General features: G+C 40.3%; 1 protein-coding gene across 1 annotated transcript in view; it reads right to left on the bottom strand.

Moving 5' to 3' along the window:
- Nucleotides 1-16,440, bottom strand: part of anos1 (anosmin 1) — a gene marked incomplete at its 5' end in the record, with an annotated part of 59,976 nt that overhangs the window by 14,926 nt on the left and 28,610 nt on the right. The window contains 6 exon segments of the mRNA XM_014018696.1: nt 1,580-1,724; nt 3,687-3,892; nt 7,067-7,196; nt 7,519-7,703; nt 15,796-16,018; nt 16,336-16,398. Of these exon segments, the coding sequence (XP_013874150.1) occupies nt 1,580-1,724; nt 3,687-3,892; nt 7,067-7,196; nt 7,519-7,703; nt 15,796-16,018; nt 16,336-16,398 (952 nt within the window).

The following is a 16,440-nucleotide window of genomic DNA, read 5'->3' as shown; positions in this document are numbered from 1 at the left end:
TACAGCACAGTCTTTACAACGGTAACAAGCAAATATATTTCTGAGTCAGATTCGTGAAACAGCACGAAGAGAAGTTTATTCTTCGAGCATCAATGTGCTGTAACTCAATGGACACAATATTTGCAACACTGCAAAGGTCGTAGGTTCAGTTCTCTTCAGAGACACACACACAAAAAGAAACACTCACATTTCACCAAAGCTTGCTGAAGAAATAAAAACTACAAATGACTGCAGACATGCTGGCAGCATACCTCTGCCAATTCTTGTTTATTTGGACATTTTTGGTATTTCAACTCTCATGAGAAGAAAACAAACTAGAGACAAAAAAGGATGGAGTTTTGCTTGATGGGGTCAGCCAGTCCCATATACATTTGTAATTTGTGTAGATTTATCTAGGTTTTGCTTCTGCTTTGGTGTGTGTGACCCTCCATGCAGCTAAAATGTATGTTTTGACTTTTTTATTGTCTAAACTTTGATTTTAAGGTGCTTTATGGATTTGTGGACATGTTTGATGTCATGTCAGTTTATTATTATTTTTGTTGACAGAGAAAAAAGCTGCAAAGTGAAGCTTTACAGCAGGGCTATTCAACTGGTGGTCAGAGGGCCACATCCGGCCCGCGAGTGACCAAAGTTCGGCCCACCAATTGGTTCATTCATCTCTTGAGCCCAAACCCCCGGTTTTGTACTTTAGTTACAATAAGTTATTTTTGTTAAACATAGACTTGTGTGGTCTCTACAGAAATGTCAGAATCTTGGCTAGAAGCTGATAAAAAAACATTTCTATGCACAATCAAAACAGTTAAAATTACAAACAGTTGAAGATAAAACTATGAAAGTGAAAATAAAATTGGTTTAAAAACTTGGCAAGTCAGAGATGTCCAAATAATATTTGTGTCAAATAGGAGGCAGAATGTGTTCTTTTTGTTTTTGATAATGTTTAATTATCACTACTTTTGAATGTTGTATTCATGATTAAATACAGCAAAATAAACTATTTCAAAGGTAACAGATCTTTGTAATACTTGTTTTATTTACATAATAACTTTAATTGCTGGATGTTTGGCCCCTGAACTGTTGACCTGCAGTAACTGTGGCCCCCGGAGCAATTTAGTTGAATAGCCCTGCTTTACAGGATAGCTTTAAATGCATAAAGYTTCAAAAACTACATTAAGTTTGATTCTTTTTCTAGTCAGTAATGCATACTTTTCAGCTACAAGCATTTCATAGCTAACACTTAAACTGCTTAATATTTCAATTCCACAATGGCTTTTACACTTACAATGAGGTGGCTGCTACATATTTATATAATATTTGCAGTTCAATCAAACTAAAAAAGCTAATATCAACTAGTTAGCACTAAATCAGACGATGCTTCATAAAATTTTGTGATTCCTGTTGGGATTTGTTCACTAAAATGACATAAAATAAAAACAACACAACATACTGTACAAACTATTTGGACCACCATGAAGATGATAATGATGTAAAACATTACTAACTGTTGAAAATATCCCAAACTGCAGCTGCTTGACAGGTCTTACATCTGAACGAAGAGTAAAGTATCACCCCCAGTGTTTACCTGACTCGTTATTCTGGGAGGTACTGAAGTGGAGTGAGGCCTTGGAGCTCTTCAGGCGCACCTGTCCCCAGTAGGTGACAGCCTGCAGCTCCACAGTGTAGCTGCTATTCTGCTGCAGTCCCTCCAGATCCACCCAGCTTTGAGCCTGCAGCAACAAGAAGAACAAAAAAAGACACTTAAACTTYGGCATTTTTATGTTTCCACACTGTCACTTGACTTTCAAAGCCCTGTCACTGTACCCGTCACGGCTCGAACTCAGCCACTTGCAGGTCTGTGGGAAAGCCAAGCTTATTAGGAGCACATCTGGAGCTGAGGAAGAGATCGTGGTGAGGAGATAGCCTTGAGGGGGTTTTGTGAAAGAGTCGTGTTATCAGAAGCCCCCGGGGCCTCTTCACTGTGCTGGACTTCCAGCATTCCACCGTCAGCGTGAACTTGATGAGTTCCTCTTATTGACTGAGTGTGTTTTGACATTCCTCTACCAGCAGGCTGCTTTCAAAGCCCCCGAGGTGCCAAAGTGGAAACCAGTAGTACATGTGTCAACAGTGTCTGGTGTCTCCCACCTCTATCTCCTCTGTACCACATCTGCTATGCATTTTTTTAAAACTAATTCAAGAGAAAAATCCATWGTGGTGTGCGTGGACTATCTAGACACTCTGTCTTTCCGCTGAAGTATCTCTGCACAGATAGTCAGCCATGTGTGCTATTYAATCATGTTACCATAGATGTACACACTGAATAAATAAAGTATCCAGTGTTTTATTTATGTTACCAGAGATTTAAGTCAATAAGCATGTTATTTTTGATTGAACATATTTTACATTCAAAATAAAACAAAGAAGAGGCTTTTGTATAGCTGACCTGGTCTGTGAAGGTTCAAACACCATTATATTATTGTTAAAGCCACTCAGCTGTGGAATGATTGACACACATTCACCTGGCAATGTTGCCACTGTTGGCTCTCTTGCTGTGAAGTCATGGACTTGTCCAGCCATGCAGGAAAAATGTAATTTCTGCTTCAGCTCAGCATCAAACACTGTTTTAAAAGGGGTCAAAGTGTTTTTTTTTTCACTCTTTTTGGAAGTAAGCTCAGCTCATCTTGTAACAGTTTAGTCTTTTTTCTGCTAGAAGTTATTAATTTCACACACTTTTGGGTGTTGATGTTAGAAAATGTGCAACCGTGTTTCTGTAGTTTAAAAACTGTGCAATCTTACAAAATATATGTATTTTTGTTATGTCCATAAGAGTCGTCTTGTTTCACCCTGTGGCAGTCCAACAGCTTTTCTAGGTAAAAAAACACGCAATGGAGAGATTTACAATTCTGCCAAAGATTCATCTGCCTGCATCAACTCTTTGCTGTAATTGAAACTGAAGTCTTGGTTTCTGACATTCCACAAAAAGAGCCATGAATCCTCTTTTTTTCATGCTGGAATGAATAGTTGAAAGTATTCCATTATGCAAAGATTTTCCAAGAAATAACAAAAGAATTTATAATAGAAATAAATGGTACTCTGTTTAAACATGGCATTATTAATGCTATGATTAGAGAGTGTTTTAGGATGATTTTGACCCTTAGTTTAAATACGTTGTTTTCTTTGATTTAAAAGATGATCAGATTTCAGGGATTGTGAGTGCAGTTATGGAAAATTGCATCTTGAAGCTGCTCAGATAAAACAATAAACAAATAAAGACTTGTATGGCTTTATAAATAAGTTGGTTACAAAATAAGTTGTGCAGAATGGATTCAAAATTCTTACTGAGCAGAAAACAAGTGAGATGTTTTGGAAACAGTCGTGATTTATCACTTAAAAGGGGGTATTCATCACACTTATTATGTTCCCCATCAGATCTTAACTTTGTTTAAAGGATTCTTTCATCAGTTTAAGGAATTAAAATAATGAAGAACACATTGTACCAATATGTGTGACTGATAGTCTTGCAAGTGAACATAAATAAATGCCAATCTTATGTAATTTCAAAAAGAAGTGGGTTGGAAGTTGGAGGAAAAGATGATAAACAAACTCTAGATGAGGCAGTGACGTCTTAGAGAGGATAACGGGTAAGAAAAAAAAGCAACATGGAGAAAGACAGCAAGAGAGGAGAGGATTACCCCATTGGTGGTCTTTCTCCTCTTCTTCTTAGATGGCACCATCGAYTTGCTGGGCACAGTCCAGCTCCAGAACACTTTGTAGTGGTGTATGGGAATATCAGGCTCTTCTGGCAGAGTCCAGTTGAGATGAACTGTCACCAGGCCTTCATCCCCCAATGTCACATTGGTGACGTGCAGATTAGTTGGGCTGGGAGGGGAGGATGGATCTGGAGAACACAAGTCAGAACTGCATTAATAGAAGCAGTATTTACATGTGTGAACACTTTAGAAGAGAGACAAAGGAGGTGTTTGGTTTCTTAAGTGACAAATTGTGCATCAAAGCGGGATTCGTGTATGTACATTTTCAGGTAGAAAGTGTCACAGACCAGGGGTCGGATTTATAAAACTGGCGTACGCACAATAAGAGCCCAGAAACGTGCGTATGCCACTTTTTACGCCAAGGTTGTGATTTATAAAATCCAAACTTGACGTGAAAATGTGCGGTGCCTCACGCCAGCGTTGACCCAGGCGTACGCTCATTTTGGAGACGTGAAACTGCGACACAGATGATGAAGTGAGGAATTAGASCCACACTGTGTAATGATCACTGTCAGATATTTAATTTACCTTCATAATCAGACTTAGATTTTTATTCAACTTTATCATCAGCTTTCTTAACAGTATTAATATTTATACTTCTGCTGCTGAGCCATGAGGACCTTTGAAATAAAAAAAAACTTAAATCTTAGATAAAAGCTCCCGTGCACAACTCCATTCATCTGCTTCCTCCTCAGGACCCTGACCCACAGACCCCTCCCTGACCCACAGACCCCTCCCTGATAAGAACAGCAGGACAGCAAAAGTCACACTTTGGATACACGCGCAGGGCGCATCCACCTCGCCAGTGTGATAAAACTTCACGTTTAAAGTCTGTATTTGTCACACGCGCGTGCAGGGGATGCGTGCATGTGTGTGTGTGTGCGCGCGGGGCGGGGGTGTCTGCCGCGGATAACAGAGCAGGCAGGAGGGGGAGAGGAGCAGAAGAGCGGTGGACTTATTTCTAATTTTATTTGACTTATTTAATTTTATTTTTATTGTTTTTATCGTCCTGCAGGCTCTGTGAGAAAATTAATTTGAAGCAGAGTATTTTTTAACAAAAATCATTAGATTACTCTAAAGCAAAATGAGGGAAAATCTGTGTCAATTACAGACATTCTGTTCACGTGAGCAGCTGTCAGTCAGCACCTGTCAACCTCCAGACGTACGACGGAGCGTGTCTGAGCCAATCACTTTTGTTGGTATTGATCAGCTGACTGATTTAAATACGTCTTAACATTCATGAGGTACTTTACATTGACTGTTTATGGTTGAGTGTGGGCGTGTAGAGGGTAGAGCCTGAGGTGGGACCTTGTGCGCAAACTCTGACATGCGGCTGTGATTTATAAAGGAAAGATGAAACGTGTGTACGCACGGTTTTACAAATCTGAATTTTTTTTGGCGTACGCCATTTCCGTCTTTTGGCCGTATGTTCACTTTTAGTATGATTTCCACACAATCCTTTATAAATGAGACCCCAGAACTATATTCACCATTTGAAGTCTGCATCACAGCCAAATGTGGTGGGGGGTGGGAGGGGGGGGTGCATCCAGAGTGATTAAGTGTAAAATAATTAGCCCTCCATTGACAATCTGATGTTTTAACAAGTGTCATGTCATGTCTATGACAGCATTCAGCACCACTGAGAGCACAGGTCAGGGGTTAACAAACACATGCTGCTCACTTTGGCTCCACACCCGGCATTCCTGTACGCTAACATGCGCACCATCCAGAATAAAGCTGCTTCAGAACTTGTCCATATGTTCCGTCGTTGTTATCCTGGTGCGGAGCCACACGCCAGACCAAAGAGGAACGGTCCCTTTAATGAGAAACTGATTGATTCATGCCACAACCCACTTGGCTCTCCTCGCGGCGGCCCTCTCTCACCTGAAGATAATTTGATTCAGTCCGAAAACACAAGTGGTCACGTCGGGTCTTTTAAACCCACAGCTGTGCAAGACAAATAAGCAGTCAGTTCGTACAAATTGCCCTAACAAAGTATGGTTGTGCAAAATTGCATTCAGATGATACGGCTGTACTGAGAAATAACAACTGCCTGACCGATTGGATGGTGGTTCATCAAATCCCAGACAACTCTCATCAATCTATCAACATTCTGGCACTGATTGGCCTGATTGGAGATCAGTTTCCATCCCTGCAGCACAGTCTTTCTCCTACCTGGTTTCTGCCTCCGTCTGATGGCCATCCATAAAGCTCCAGGGAGCAAAAATACGATGAAGAACTGACAGCCCAGGTCAACACACCATTTATACACTAATACTTTATGTATGCTGTACCGGCACATGGTGAGTCATAGTGAACCTTTTTTTTTCCATGTATATATTTTAACTCATGCACATATACACATAAGTAAACTCAAGGCTGCTCGAGGCATAACTCAGGGGTGTTTAGTCTTATTCTACTTGGTAAAGCAAAYGATGAATCAGATGCAGTCTATACAAAATATTCTATTCACATATCCATGAAAGCATAAAACAAGGGCCCGCAACTTTAACAAACGCAGTCTGCAGCGCAAAATATGCAGAACATTTGAGTCGAGGAGTGGCAAAACATGCCGATCGGTGGTTAGGATGTAAAAGGTTACAGCAATTTGTCTGGAATCTCGACAACACACATTCATTTAAAGTCTGTTAAATCCTGACCAGATCAAACTTGTGGCATTTCTTATGACTGTAATGGGAAGGAAATCTAACTTTTAAGAATAAACGTTCATTTTAAATACATGCTGACCCATCTTATTTCTAAAAAGTCTTCTTGGCGTGAAAAAAAAAAACTAAGCAGATACATTTGTGTAACCTGCTGAAAGGACACAGGAAATTTTAAATATTGTTTYGAGAAGGTACATGAAAACTCATGTTTAATCACACTCACTGTTTTAAATAAACACACCTAAACAGTGTGGACACCATAAGTCAAATTTGGTTAGTGTACTGTTGGCACTGAGTTTTATTTCATTCTTAATCAGTATGCTCCTGCATAATAGAGATGTAGAACTCAAAAGCTTCAAAGATGACAAGGCCTCATTTGTCATCGAAAGTGTCTCTTTTAATCTTCCAATGAAAGGTTGAGTGATTTTATAACATCGTTTTTAAAAAAGAAAAGGAAAAAAACACGTGTTATGTTTCAAGGTCTGTCCTATTTAATAGAAGCATGCTTTGTATGACTGTATGAGCGGTCAAATCTTGTATTAAAAACATCTTCACCTGTTTCATGCTTCTAACCATAACCAATGACTGGCAATCATAGTCAAGGAGCTGACCACACATGACCGTAAAGACACAAACCTCTGGAGGAGCGGAAGTGTTTACTGGGCGCAGTGAAGCCGCGGGTCCCGTGGACATTGACTGCTGCAACTCTGAACTGGTACCATCTGCTGGCTCTGATGTCAGCCAGTTGGATGCGCTCCTCTGCAGTCTGAGGGACAGATGGGGGGTGGGGCGGAGAGCAAACCAGAGGGGTCAGGGTTTACGTAGGGTCACAGCCCCGATTGCACATTTGCAGCCACATCAGTCATCTGTGTGTTGCTCGTTGCCAAACTTTCAAAGGCTCTGAGTGTGAGGAATGCACAGCAGTTTTACAGCTGCAGGATGACGCATGCTGGATTAAGTGAAGCTGTAACTTCACTATGAAACATATCGGATTAAAACAATACTGTCAAAATCTAAGTATAGAAACATTACATGCGATATTAACACGCATCATTATTTTTTGCTGTTTACTCATTTATTTTTTTTACCTGAGCAACTGTTTGCCACTCCGTCGCATCATCCTCGCTGGGGTGGATGCCGTAGTTCCAGCGGCGCTGCACCACGTAGAGGACGGGCTCCACCGAGATGTTGAACTTGGACGACCAGCGAATCTCCAGCTGACCTGAAGGCTGTTCCAAGAACACCAGATCCTTCCTCGGCTTCAGGGGGACTCCTAGAAAAGTGCAGGATGAGTTAGAGTCCCCTCTGTGTGGAACAGCACAGATGAAGCTCTGACATGAGAGTTGCTGTTTTTCCTCTCTCGGGTGACTGAAAGCTGGAAAGAAATGAGATCTGAGCTGGAGAGATACAGATCTGAAAATGAGACATGACCTCACTGCAATAGATTTAGTACATGTGGTGGGTTAACAGCATCAATTGTGATATTTCTTGGCTACTGCTTTAATGTTTTAGTAGCTGTGAATCCTGGTGATGATACACATAGTTTGCATTTAGGTATGCGAGATGGAGCGCAAAACATTTCTCTCTCTCCGTCTCTTACAGGTACAATGCACACATGGACCTACAAGAAGTTAATTTGCATCGCTGAACTTCACACTCGGCCTCCCAGATAGAGTCGACGTGGCCGTGTGTGATAAATATATGATTAGAGATTTATTAGGCGCAGGTCCAGGCCACACGCTCAGCTAAGCCAGGCTAACTCTCTCATGTAGATTTATTACCGTGGAGATATAGAGAGTTGTTGACTGAGCATTGGGCAGAGTGATAATGAGATGGAGATTGGAAAAACAAGGCTGAAAGTACAGGACAGGGCCGAACACATGACACTGTTCCTAATAAATCAGCCAGCACTTCAGACCATTGCGCTCCACCAAAGCTGCTCCATGTTTAACAAAAAGCATCACAGCTCAAGGCTAGTTATGAAGGTAAACAACGCAATCAAGGCTGTGTTTCCAACAAAGAGCATTTCATCCGTTTCTAACCCAAGGAGGTTCTATAGAACAGCTGGAGTTGGTCAAAACCACATGACCATGTGATCTAGCTATAGCGCTAAGTAAAATAGGAAAAAGTCTGGATTTACCATTACTGTACATGTTGGCAGCATAGTGAGAAAAAAGACTGATGATGTAGAAAATATGAAAAATATATTAATAATATCAATGAAGAATATTTTAGAGTGTATATCAGCTAGAGCTGCGACAATTAGTCAACATAATCATTGACATTGATTTAAAAAATTAGTCAACGCAGCATTTTAATGTCAACGCATCACCATGTAAATGTTCATTTGTAACTGCAACGCAATACATGAACTGCTKGGGGCAGAATCACTTCTGTCTGCGGTTGCTTCGTTTACTAAAGAAGAATGTGATGGCCTGCAAACCACAGAAGAAACAGAAGCCACAGTGGGCACATCAAAGAGCAGTAATAAAGATGGAACAGAAAGACAGTCGTATCAAAGAGTAAAAGAAACAAAACTTGACCTTTCCAAGGTTAGCTACATTTTACCGTAAAACAACCAAAGAAACTAAAATTCAGACTCTGTCATTTGATGGCAGGACAGCAGCTGTGATTACATGATCAATGCTAACATGTTGCAGCCGTGTTTATCCTTTCCAGGTGGATGTGTTTCAGAAAGTTAGCTTGTTCATCAGATTGATGCCTTATAAATCATATTTCCACTGACGGACCACTTTGTGCAGTAGCCACCTGTCTAATTTTTAACCTAACCAGATTAACAACCCCTCATTATGGGGGAGAGGCTGCTATTTTGAGTAATTTGCAAATGAGCTGTTTGTTTAAAAGACTATTTGCAGTTTAGTTTGTATTATATAATTTAATTATTATTACATTTACATGTATTAATGTTAAAATACACCTTTACATATACATTTGAGATTCAAATTCATGTTTCATGGGTCATAATTCAGTTAGCTATGACGTTACTTTTTATGTTCAGGTACTGGATAACATGGTGATGTTCACAGGTGTCAGCAGGTGAGATTAGATGTGTACTGGAGCTGGAACAGGAGCTGCGCTCACAGGAACCAAAAGATAGACGTTGTGACAGAAAAAAAATGTTGACTAATCGAAAAAATAATGGCAGATTTGTCAACTATCAAAATAGTCATTAGTTGCAGCCTTAATATCAGCTATCTGATGTTTTAAAAATGCGAGAATGCTGTGTGTTTTATGGATTTACCAACAGAAGAGAAACAGGAAAACATTTCATTACACAATTTAGCAGATTTAATCTTATTTATGTATGAATGTAGATGTGACTTGACCAGAACTGAAGCCAGCAATGTAACAGTTCTAAATTAAAGGGATCCCCGATTAGTTGTAACATTAAACTTTRTATGATAAACATATACTTTAACTTTAAAATGAAGTCTGTAGAATACTGTAGGATGTTCAGTTTTTATAATTTTTAAACTAAAAGTTTAAAAATATATTACACGGACGGGGCCATTTTATTTACATGCAAAGCATTCTGGGTAAATGATGACATCAACTAGGTCATCGGCACGAGGCTGCTAGCGAGCTATATCCACCCTGAAGGTTAATCTTGGACAATATCTGATGATCGACTCTTTTAAATGAAACCAGAGAGCGTTGACAGAGAGGAGAAGGTTGAAATGACTCAGTCTGTAACTGAAAATATAGATGGAGGACCTCAGTTTAGCTTGTTTGTTGCGCTAGCGCCGAGCTAATACAGACAAGGCAATATAGCGTGAGGGCTAGCATGAAGGCTAACAGGCTAAGCTGAGGTTCTTCTTCCATGAAGCAGCTCTGTTGTCCTCCATCCATATTTTCAGTTACAGGCTGAGTCATTTCTACCTTCTCCTCTCTGTCAACACTCTCTTGTTCCATTTAAAAGAGTCAATCATCAGATATTGTCCAAGATTAACCTTCAGGGCGGATATAGCTCGCTAGCAGCCTCGCACCGATGACCTAGTTGATGTCATCGTTTACCCAGAATGCTTTGTGTGTAAATAAAATGGCTCTGTCCATGGTAAAATATATATTTTTAAAAATTACAAACTGAACATCCTACAGTATTTTTATAGTCTTTATTTTACAGTTAAAATAAATGTTTATCAAATAAAGTTTAATGTTACAACTAATCGTGGATCCCTTTAAAATAAGCTTATAAAGCCAATATAATCACTGATAATTATTGAACAAGTTAGCAGATATGAGCTTCTGTAGTACGTTGTTATACAAAGTGTAGCAATCTGCTGAACCATGAAACAATTTAGCACAAATGATTAAATATTACAAGCCGACATTGCCTCTGATTTATGTAATATTCACAAAGTGTAACATAATATATATTTCACTATTTTTGGGTTTCTGTTAGATAAACCAATCACAGATGCTAAAAGTGGATGAGATAAGCAGAGCTCAGTCTAGTGATATTCAAGTCTATGTCCTAACCCTACGTAGTCTTCATATACAGTATAATACAGTATGTAAACACAGTTGATCCAAGCAGAAATTACAGCCCAGCACCTCACCTGTCAGAGATTTAATCTACGATCTTATGTTAAAAAAAATTACGGAGTTATGCCCATCTTGATCAAACCTTGAAACAAATATACTAAACCTACAGGATCCTTTAGCATTCAGACTACTGTATGTGTTAAGTACAACTCTCAGCTACTACCACATCAAATTTTAGCTCAGCATCTATAAACATGCCTGCATTATAGCCATGTTTTTGTTTTCTAACATGGACTAGCTTTGATGGCCATTTTAGATTTGGTTGACTAAAAAAGTTAATCACTTGTAGATATACATGTATTGATTACACTCAAGGAGTTTCATTCTGCAAAGTGGTTCATGAGATTTTTTGCTAACAGACCGACAGGGCTGACAACAACAATTAACACCAACATTTTAAACACACTTCTTAAGCAATTTATTAGTGCTATTAGTGCAATATGTGTTGGGAATGATTTTTCAGCTACTACCACTTTAAAACATGGCTCAATGTTTGTAAGATTTACTGAGTTACAGACACTTTAGTATTTGCTACGGTCAATAAACTGTGGCAGCTTTCTTGTATCAAACTGACTCCAAAAGCTATTTTGTTGTAGAAGTACATCTATAGATTATCTACTAAATGTTTCATTAAAGTCCATTCATTGTTCTGTTATATATTTTGCTAACACACAAAGAGTGTTGATTTTGCACAAAGTCTCTGTTAGAGCTGAGTATGAGCTGGGAATCACTCTCAACTACTAACTACAAACTCCACCTCAATATCTGTGAAGTTGCCTGAGTTTGCGATATTTTGATGTATGCAAAGGTTGATTAGCTGTGGCTACCATCTTGAATCCATTATAAATGGCATCCAGTAACAGAAGCACATCCAATGAATACTTTGAGAGTTTCATTTCAATCCGTTCATTGGCTCATGAGATATATTACTAATACAACAAACAAACCCATGCAATTACACTATGCCTGCCTGAAAATAAAAATAGTGAAGGGAGTCCGTACTTTGTTTTGTTCCGCTGATAAGAATTTTCTGCAAACTAACAGCTGGGGGTCATTGTGCTGCGGTTTCACAGCTGCACTGAAGTTTGGGAGTCTGCGAGTGTCTCTGTGYGCGCGAGCAAACGTGTCACATTTCCTGCGCCGCGATCAACACCAAGGCAACCGCAGCATTCTTCCTCTCCCCCCATCTGCCTTCGCTCATCCTCCCACAAGCACACTTGCAGGCCGACGCTCTCTTTCACTACATGTGGGAGGAATGACCCCCTTCACTCAGGTTGCTCTTTCCAAACATAACTTTAGCGTCAGGTTTAGTCCAAACATCCTACGGATCTATCGAGGGCCACACGTGCGCTCCAACCCATGATGTAACTGCCGCTGAGGCGTGCTCGGGAGTGCGCTGTTCATTCGCGTCAGTATCATGCCAATAATTACACTCCGAGAATATAATTCTCAAAACTCACGCACACACGGTCATAATGACTGCTTTAATTATAGGGGTTCCGAAAAACATTGTGATGCTTTCTATGAAGTCAGACGTGAATGTGATTGATTGACAGACTTGTAGCGACAGTGTGAACATGACTCACAAGATTTCATCTGGATCTGACAAACATATTTGCCAGAAAGCACACAAAAAATTTAAAAAGTCAGGTTGTGTCACATGCAGAGCTGCTTCTTCAAAGGAGTGGAGAACTGACAAAACTAAAAGGCTGTACGGAAATTTTAGAAACTCAAGACCCTAATAAAGCCACAATTTTATTTAAGGCACATTTCCTTTAGTGAGACTTGGAGCAATGAAAGAAGATAAAGTTTTATCGCACATCAAAGGCTCAGCGGGGGTCTGGTGTCTCTGAGAAAGTGAAGAGTGAAGTTTTTYTGTCGAAGGGCATGAAGCTGGGGACCCCAACCTGAACGCACACATCTGAGAGTGATCTCAGCGTGGGGGGAAACGCTCCATTTCTTCYCCGCTTGTGTTTGTTAATAGCTTCCAGCGCCATGGCTCATCACGGCAAAGACTGCATGAACACACGAAGAAGCAATTACGCTCTTCAAACCATGAGCGACTAATTAGACCTTTAACACCGAGGACCGGGACAGGAATTCCTCTCTGACTTTCCTCWGCTGAGCGTAATTCAGCGTAAGCGTGGTGCCGACGAAGGCCTGTCGCGAGCTCTGGGTTTGGACTGAACCTGCTGGGATGCCGCTGAAGCAGAAGGGTCTCGCTGTGCAGCGAGTGGTTTTCATTGACGAGGACACTGTGCTGAGACTGTCGACGTTTACAGAAAGGCTTTCATCTTTTTGTCCCAGATTAACGCCACACTCACCTTTTGAGCCCGACATCCACCATCTCGTCTCTTGAGACAATCCCTAATCAAATAAAACCACTAGAACCCCTCCAAAAGTCACGTATCACGTTTTTGCTGCACGGTACTAAATGGAGTTCACAGTAAAACATGCTTACTGTGATTCAAAGCATACGCCCCTGCAGTCTATCACTGCAACAGTTCAAAGCTTGATTTAAACTCATCTTATGCTGCTCCATCTCCTAAACTCTGTTATGGCCTTAGGCGGCCAGCACTTGTGAGCTGCTGACAGCGTGTATATTGTAGCTACCGTCTCCAGGTTCAGGGGCACTCGATTCTCTCACAACAACGACTCAGCACCCTCAGAAAAATCAAGCTGCCCTGAGCGGCACCATTAAACCCTCTTAGAGAGATACGTGAGTCTGGAAAACTCTTAAGCTTTTCCTACGATTTTCATACCAGAGCTATATATTCCAATTCAGAGCGGCGTGAAGGATGCGTGGGCGAAGCACAATGCAAAAGAGATRGAAGGAAAGATTTAGGACTCTGAGCACGCTGTCAAAAATAGAGGTGAGATAATCTGTTTGCTTCGCTGCGATTTCAAGCTGATGTTTAGCAGAGAGGGATGCAAACTGGAGCAATTAATCACATTAAAAACCCAGCGGACCGTGGATTTATTTGATACTATACCATTAAGTGAATAAAGAGGGGGGTGGGGGAGTAGCCCTTATTTAGCTGATGAACCGTGTTACTGTAATCTGTTATCTCTTGGAAATAATACAAAGCCATAATTAAATAGGGAGATGAGCTAAGTGGAAGACAGCATCAGTGCGCACAGTTAAATGCTTAGAGACCTACATGTATATATAATTGCTAATTTTACTTCTTGTTTTCTCATTTATATATCCACAGATGTATAATGCACAGAAAATAATTGCTGATTTTCTTGTTTTTCCACTGAGCCTTTCATTGCATCATTAATTGTTTTCTTTTTATTTACCTGTAGGTGAAACATTAAAAAGCAATGCTGTGCAATCAATCATTTTCCAAAATGACAAATTGTATTTTGCCATTGCAGCTGGAGTAACTAAAATACATTGAATTTAACAGGGTACACACAATACACTGATAAAAAAAAACCCTGATTAAAAGACAACTGCAGTAAATAGTAATGTTGAATTTCAAAGATTTTGAATAKAAGCATGAATTATGTTTTTATTATRAAGATCATGYAAACTGAGGGTGTGCTTMGCAGGGGTTGACGTCTCTTTATGTGTTTTAATTTGCTTAGTGTTTAAGCAGCTACATGTGCATCCTTGTGAATGGGGGTCCTCTTCTTTAAAATCGTCAGCACTTCTTTTCTTGGTCCCCCGATGAAACTATGCTTTTGTGTTTTTATTGCTAAAAGTAGATTCCTCAAATAATTAGGGTGGCCGATAGGGTGRTCAAAGACTCTACGGTGGGCAAGGCCACCAGTGGCTGCCCCCTGATTGTACCCGCTGGTGGATAAAATTGCTCTCTCTGCTTACTATGATCTGCCATTTTGCACCGCCTCAAACAAGCAAAAAAATAAACAGAAACTTTCTGTTCTTCTTATACATTGTGTAACTCCTACCCATTTGCATAACTTGCACCAAAATCATTAAAGTTTACATGCATCAATTCCAGTTCAGAAAAACACTAATTAAAAAAACTATTATTATTTCTACCTACATATATTTATTTTTTCATCATTTTATTTACATTTCTGTTTAAAGATATATGTGGGTAAAGTTTCTTGCGGGTACATTTTATTAGGTTGTGGCAGGATTTACCCACTTCAGGTATTCTTTAATTAGTTGTGTAATTTGCTGATTCAGATTTTATCTCATCGATGGCTGTCACTTTGTGTACTGTTTACTGTTTTATATTCTGCCYGAGTATAAAAGCACTCAAGTAAAAAGAAAAAAAAGGGGGAGGGGACGGAGTTTCTCTATAAAGCAGTTCCAAATGACTGCAATGTATAAGTCATTAACAACAGTGCTGACAGCTATTATTCATCAAAAATGCATTTACAAACCAAAACGCTGGCATTTTTTCTTGGTCACTGGATCAGTCTTAAATATTGCACCCATAGAATAAGAAGGGACAGCCTCAGGCAACAAACAGGCTGTGAAACCCCAGCTCCTTAAAAAAAATGCTAACAGCCTTCTTAATGTGCCCCACTGTGGTTGGAAAAGTACTTGTGCCACGAGCATGATGAAATCTGTTCGAGTAATGTGATTTTGTGTGGCTGTGCTGAAAACTGATACAACACTTGTTCCTTTGTTGTACGTTCGAACAAAGCAGCTGCTCAATGTTTGCCATCACATTCATTTAGCCACAGCCGACCGCCGGTGCTGCCAAACCAGCCACGACTGRATTCTGACCGATTTTGATCTCGCRCGGCGATTTCCTGCTGCAGGATAATGACACACAACGTGGTGCGACTTTTGTTTCCTTTCATTTGCTTCTTACCTTTGTAGAGATTCTTGGGGACCTGGCAGGTGTGGCCGCAGCCGTTGCTGCAGCACTTYTTGACTCCTGAGCACTCTCCGTCCTCCTCGCAGCTCTCCACACAGGCTGCAGCGAAGCCACTGGCCTTCTCGGGTGCAGGGCAGTCGCCTTGCTTCACTCCCTCCACAGACTTTAAGAACTCACAGCTTGTCAGACACTCATAGTGCTTCTTGGGAAATAGGGGCTACATTTTAAAAAAAAAAAGAGGGGAAGCAGAGGGAAAATATATGTCAGATTACTTTTTAAAGACTTTCTACAAACAGGCAGCTCTTTGAGTCAACAGTGACTGTCTTGTTTAGGTTTCAGCTTATGACTCACTGAATTGGTGAATGCATTAAGCGGCTCTGATTCAGCCTTGCAGAGGATGTCGTTACGGTGCAGAAAGAGGTACTTTTTACCCCTCTCAAACTTTGACTTCAGTAGATCCTTCCCCCTCCTTAAGTTTGAAAAGCGCAAACACCCAAATCTGAGGTAAGCTCTGGATCTTTGGTAGTAACGTACCTCACATAAATCTTGGCACTGGTTTTCTTTCAGGTCCCAGGACTCCTTGCAGGGCTCCAGACACTGAAACAGAGAAGGGTGTCAGTTATTCAAAAGAATCAGCCA

Source organism: Austrofundulus limnaeus, unplaced genomic scaffold (genome assembly GCF_001266775.1).
Source record: "Austrofundulus limnaeus strain Quisiro unplaced genomic scaffold, Austrofundulus_limnaeus-1.0 Scaffold199, whole genome shotgun sequence".
NCBI classification, from domain to species: domain Eukaryota; kingdom Metazoa; phylum Chordata; class Actinopteri; order Cyprinodontiformes; family Rivulidae; genus Austrofundulus; species Austrofundulus limnaeus.
The sequence above is the reverse complement of the archived record's forward strand: the minus strand, read 5'-3'. Positions and strand labels throughout refer to the sequence as shown.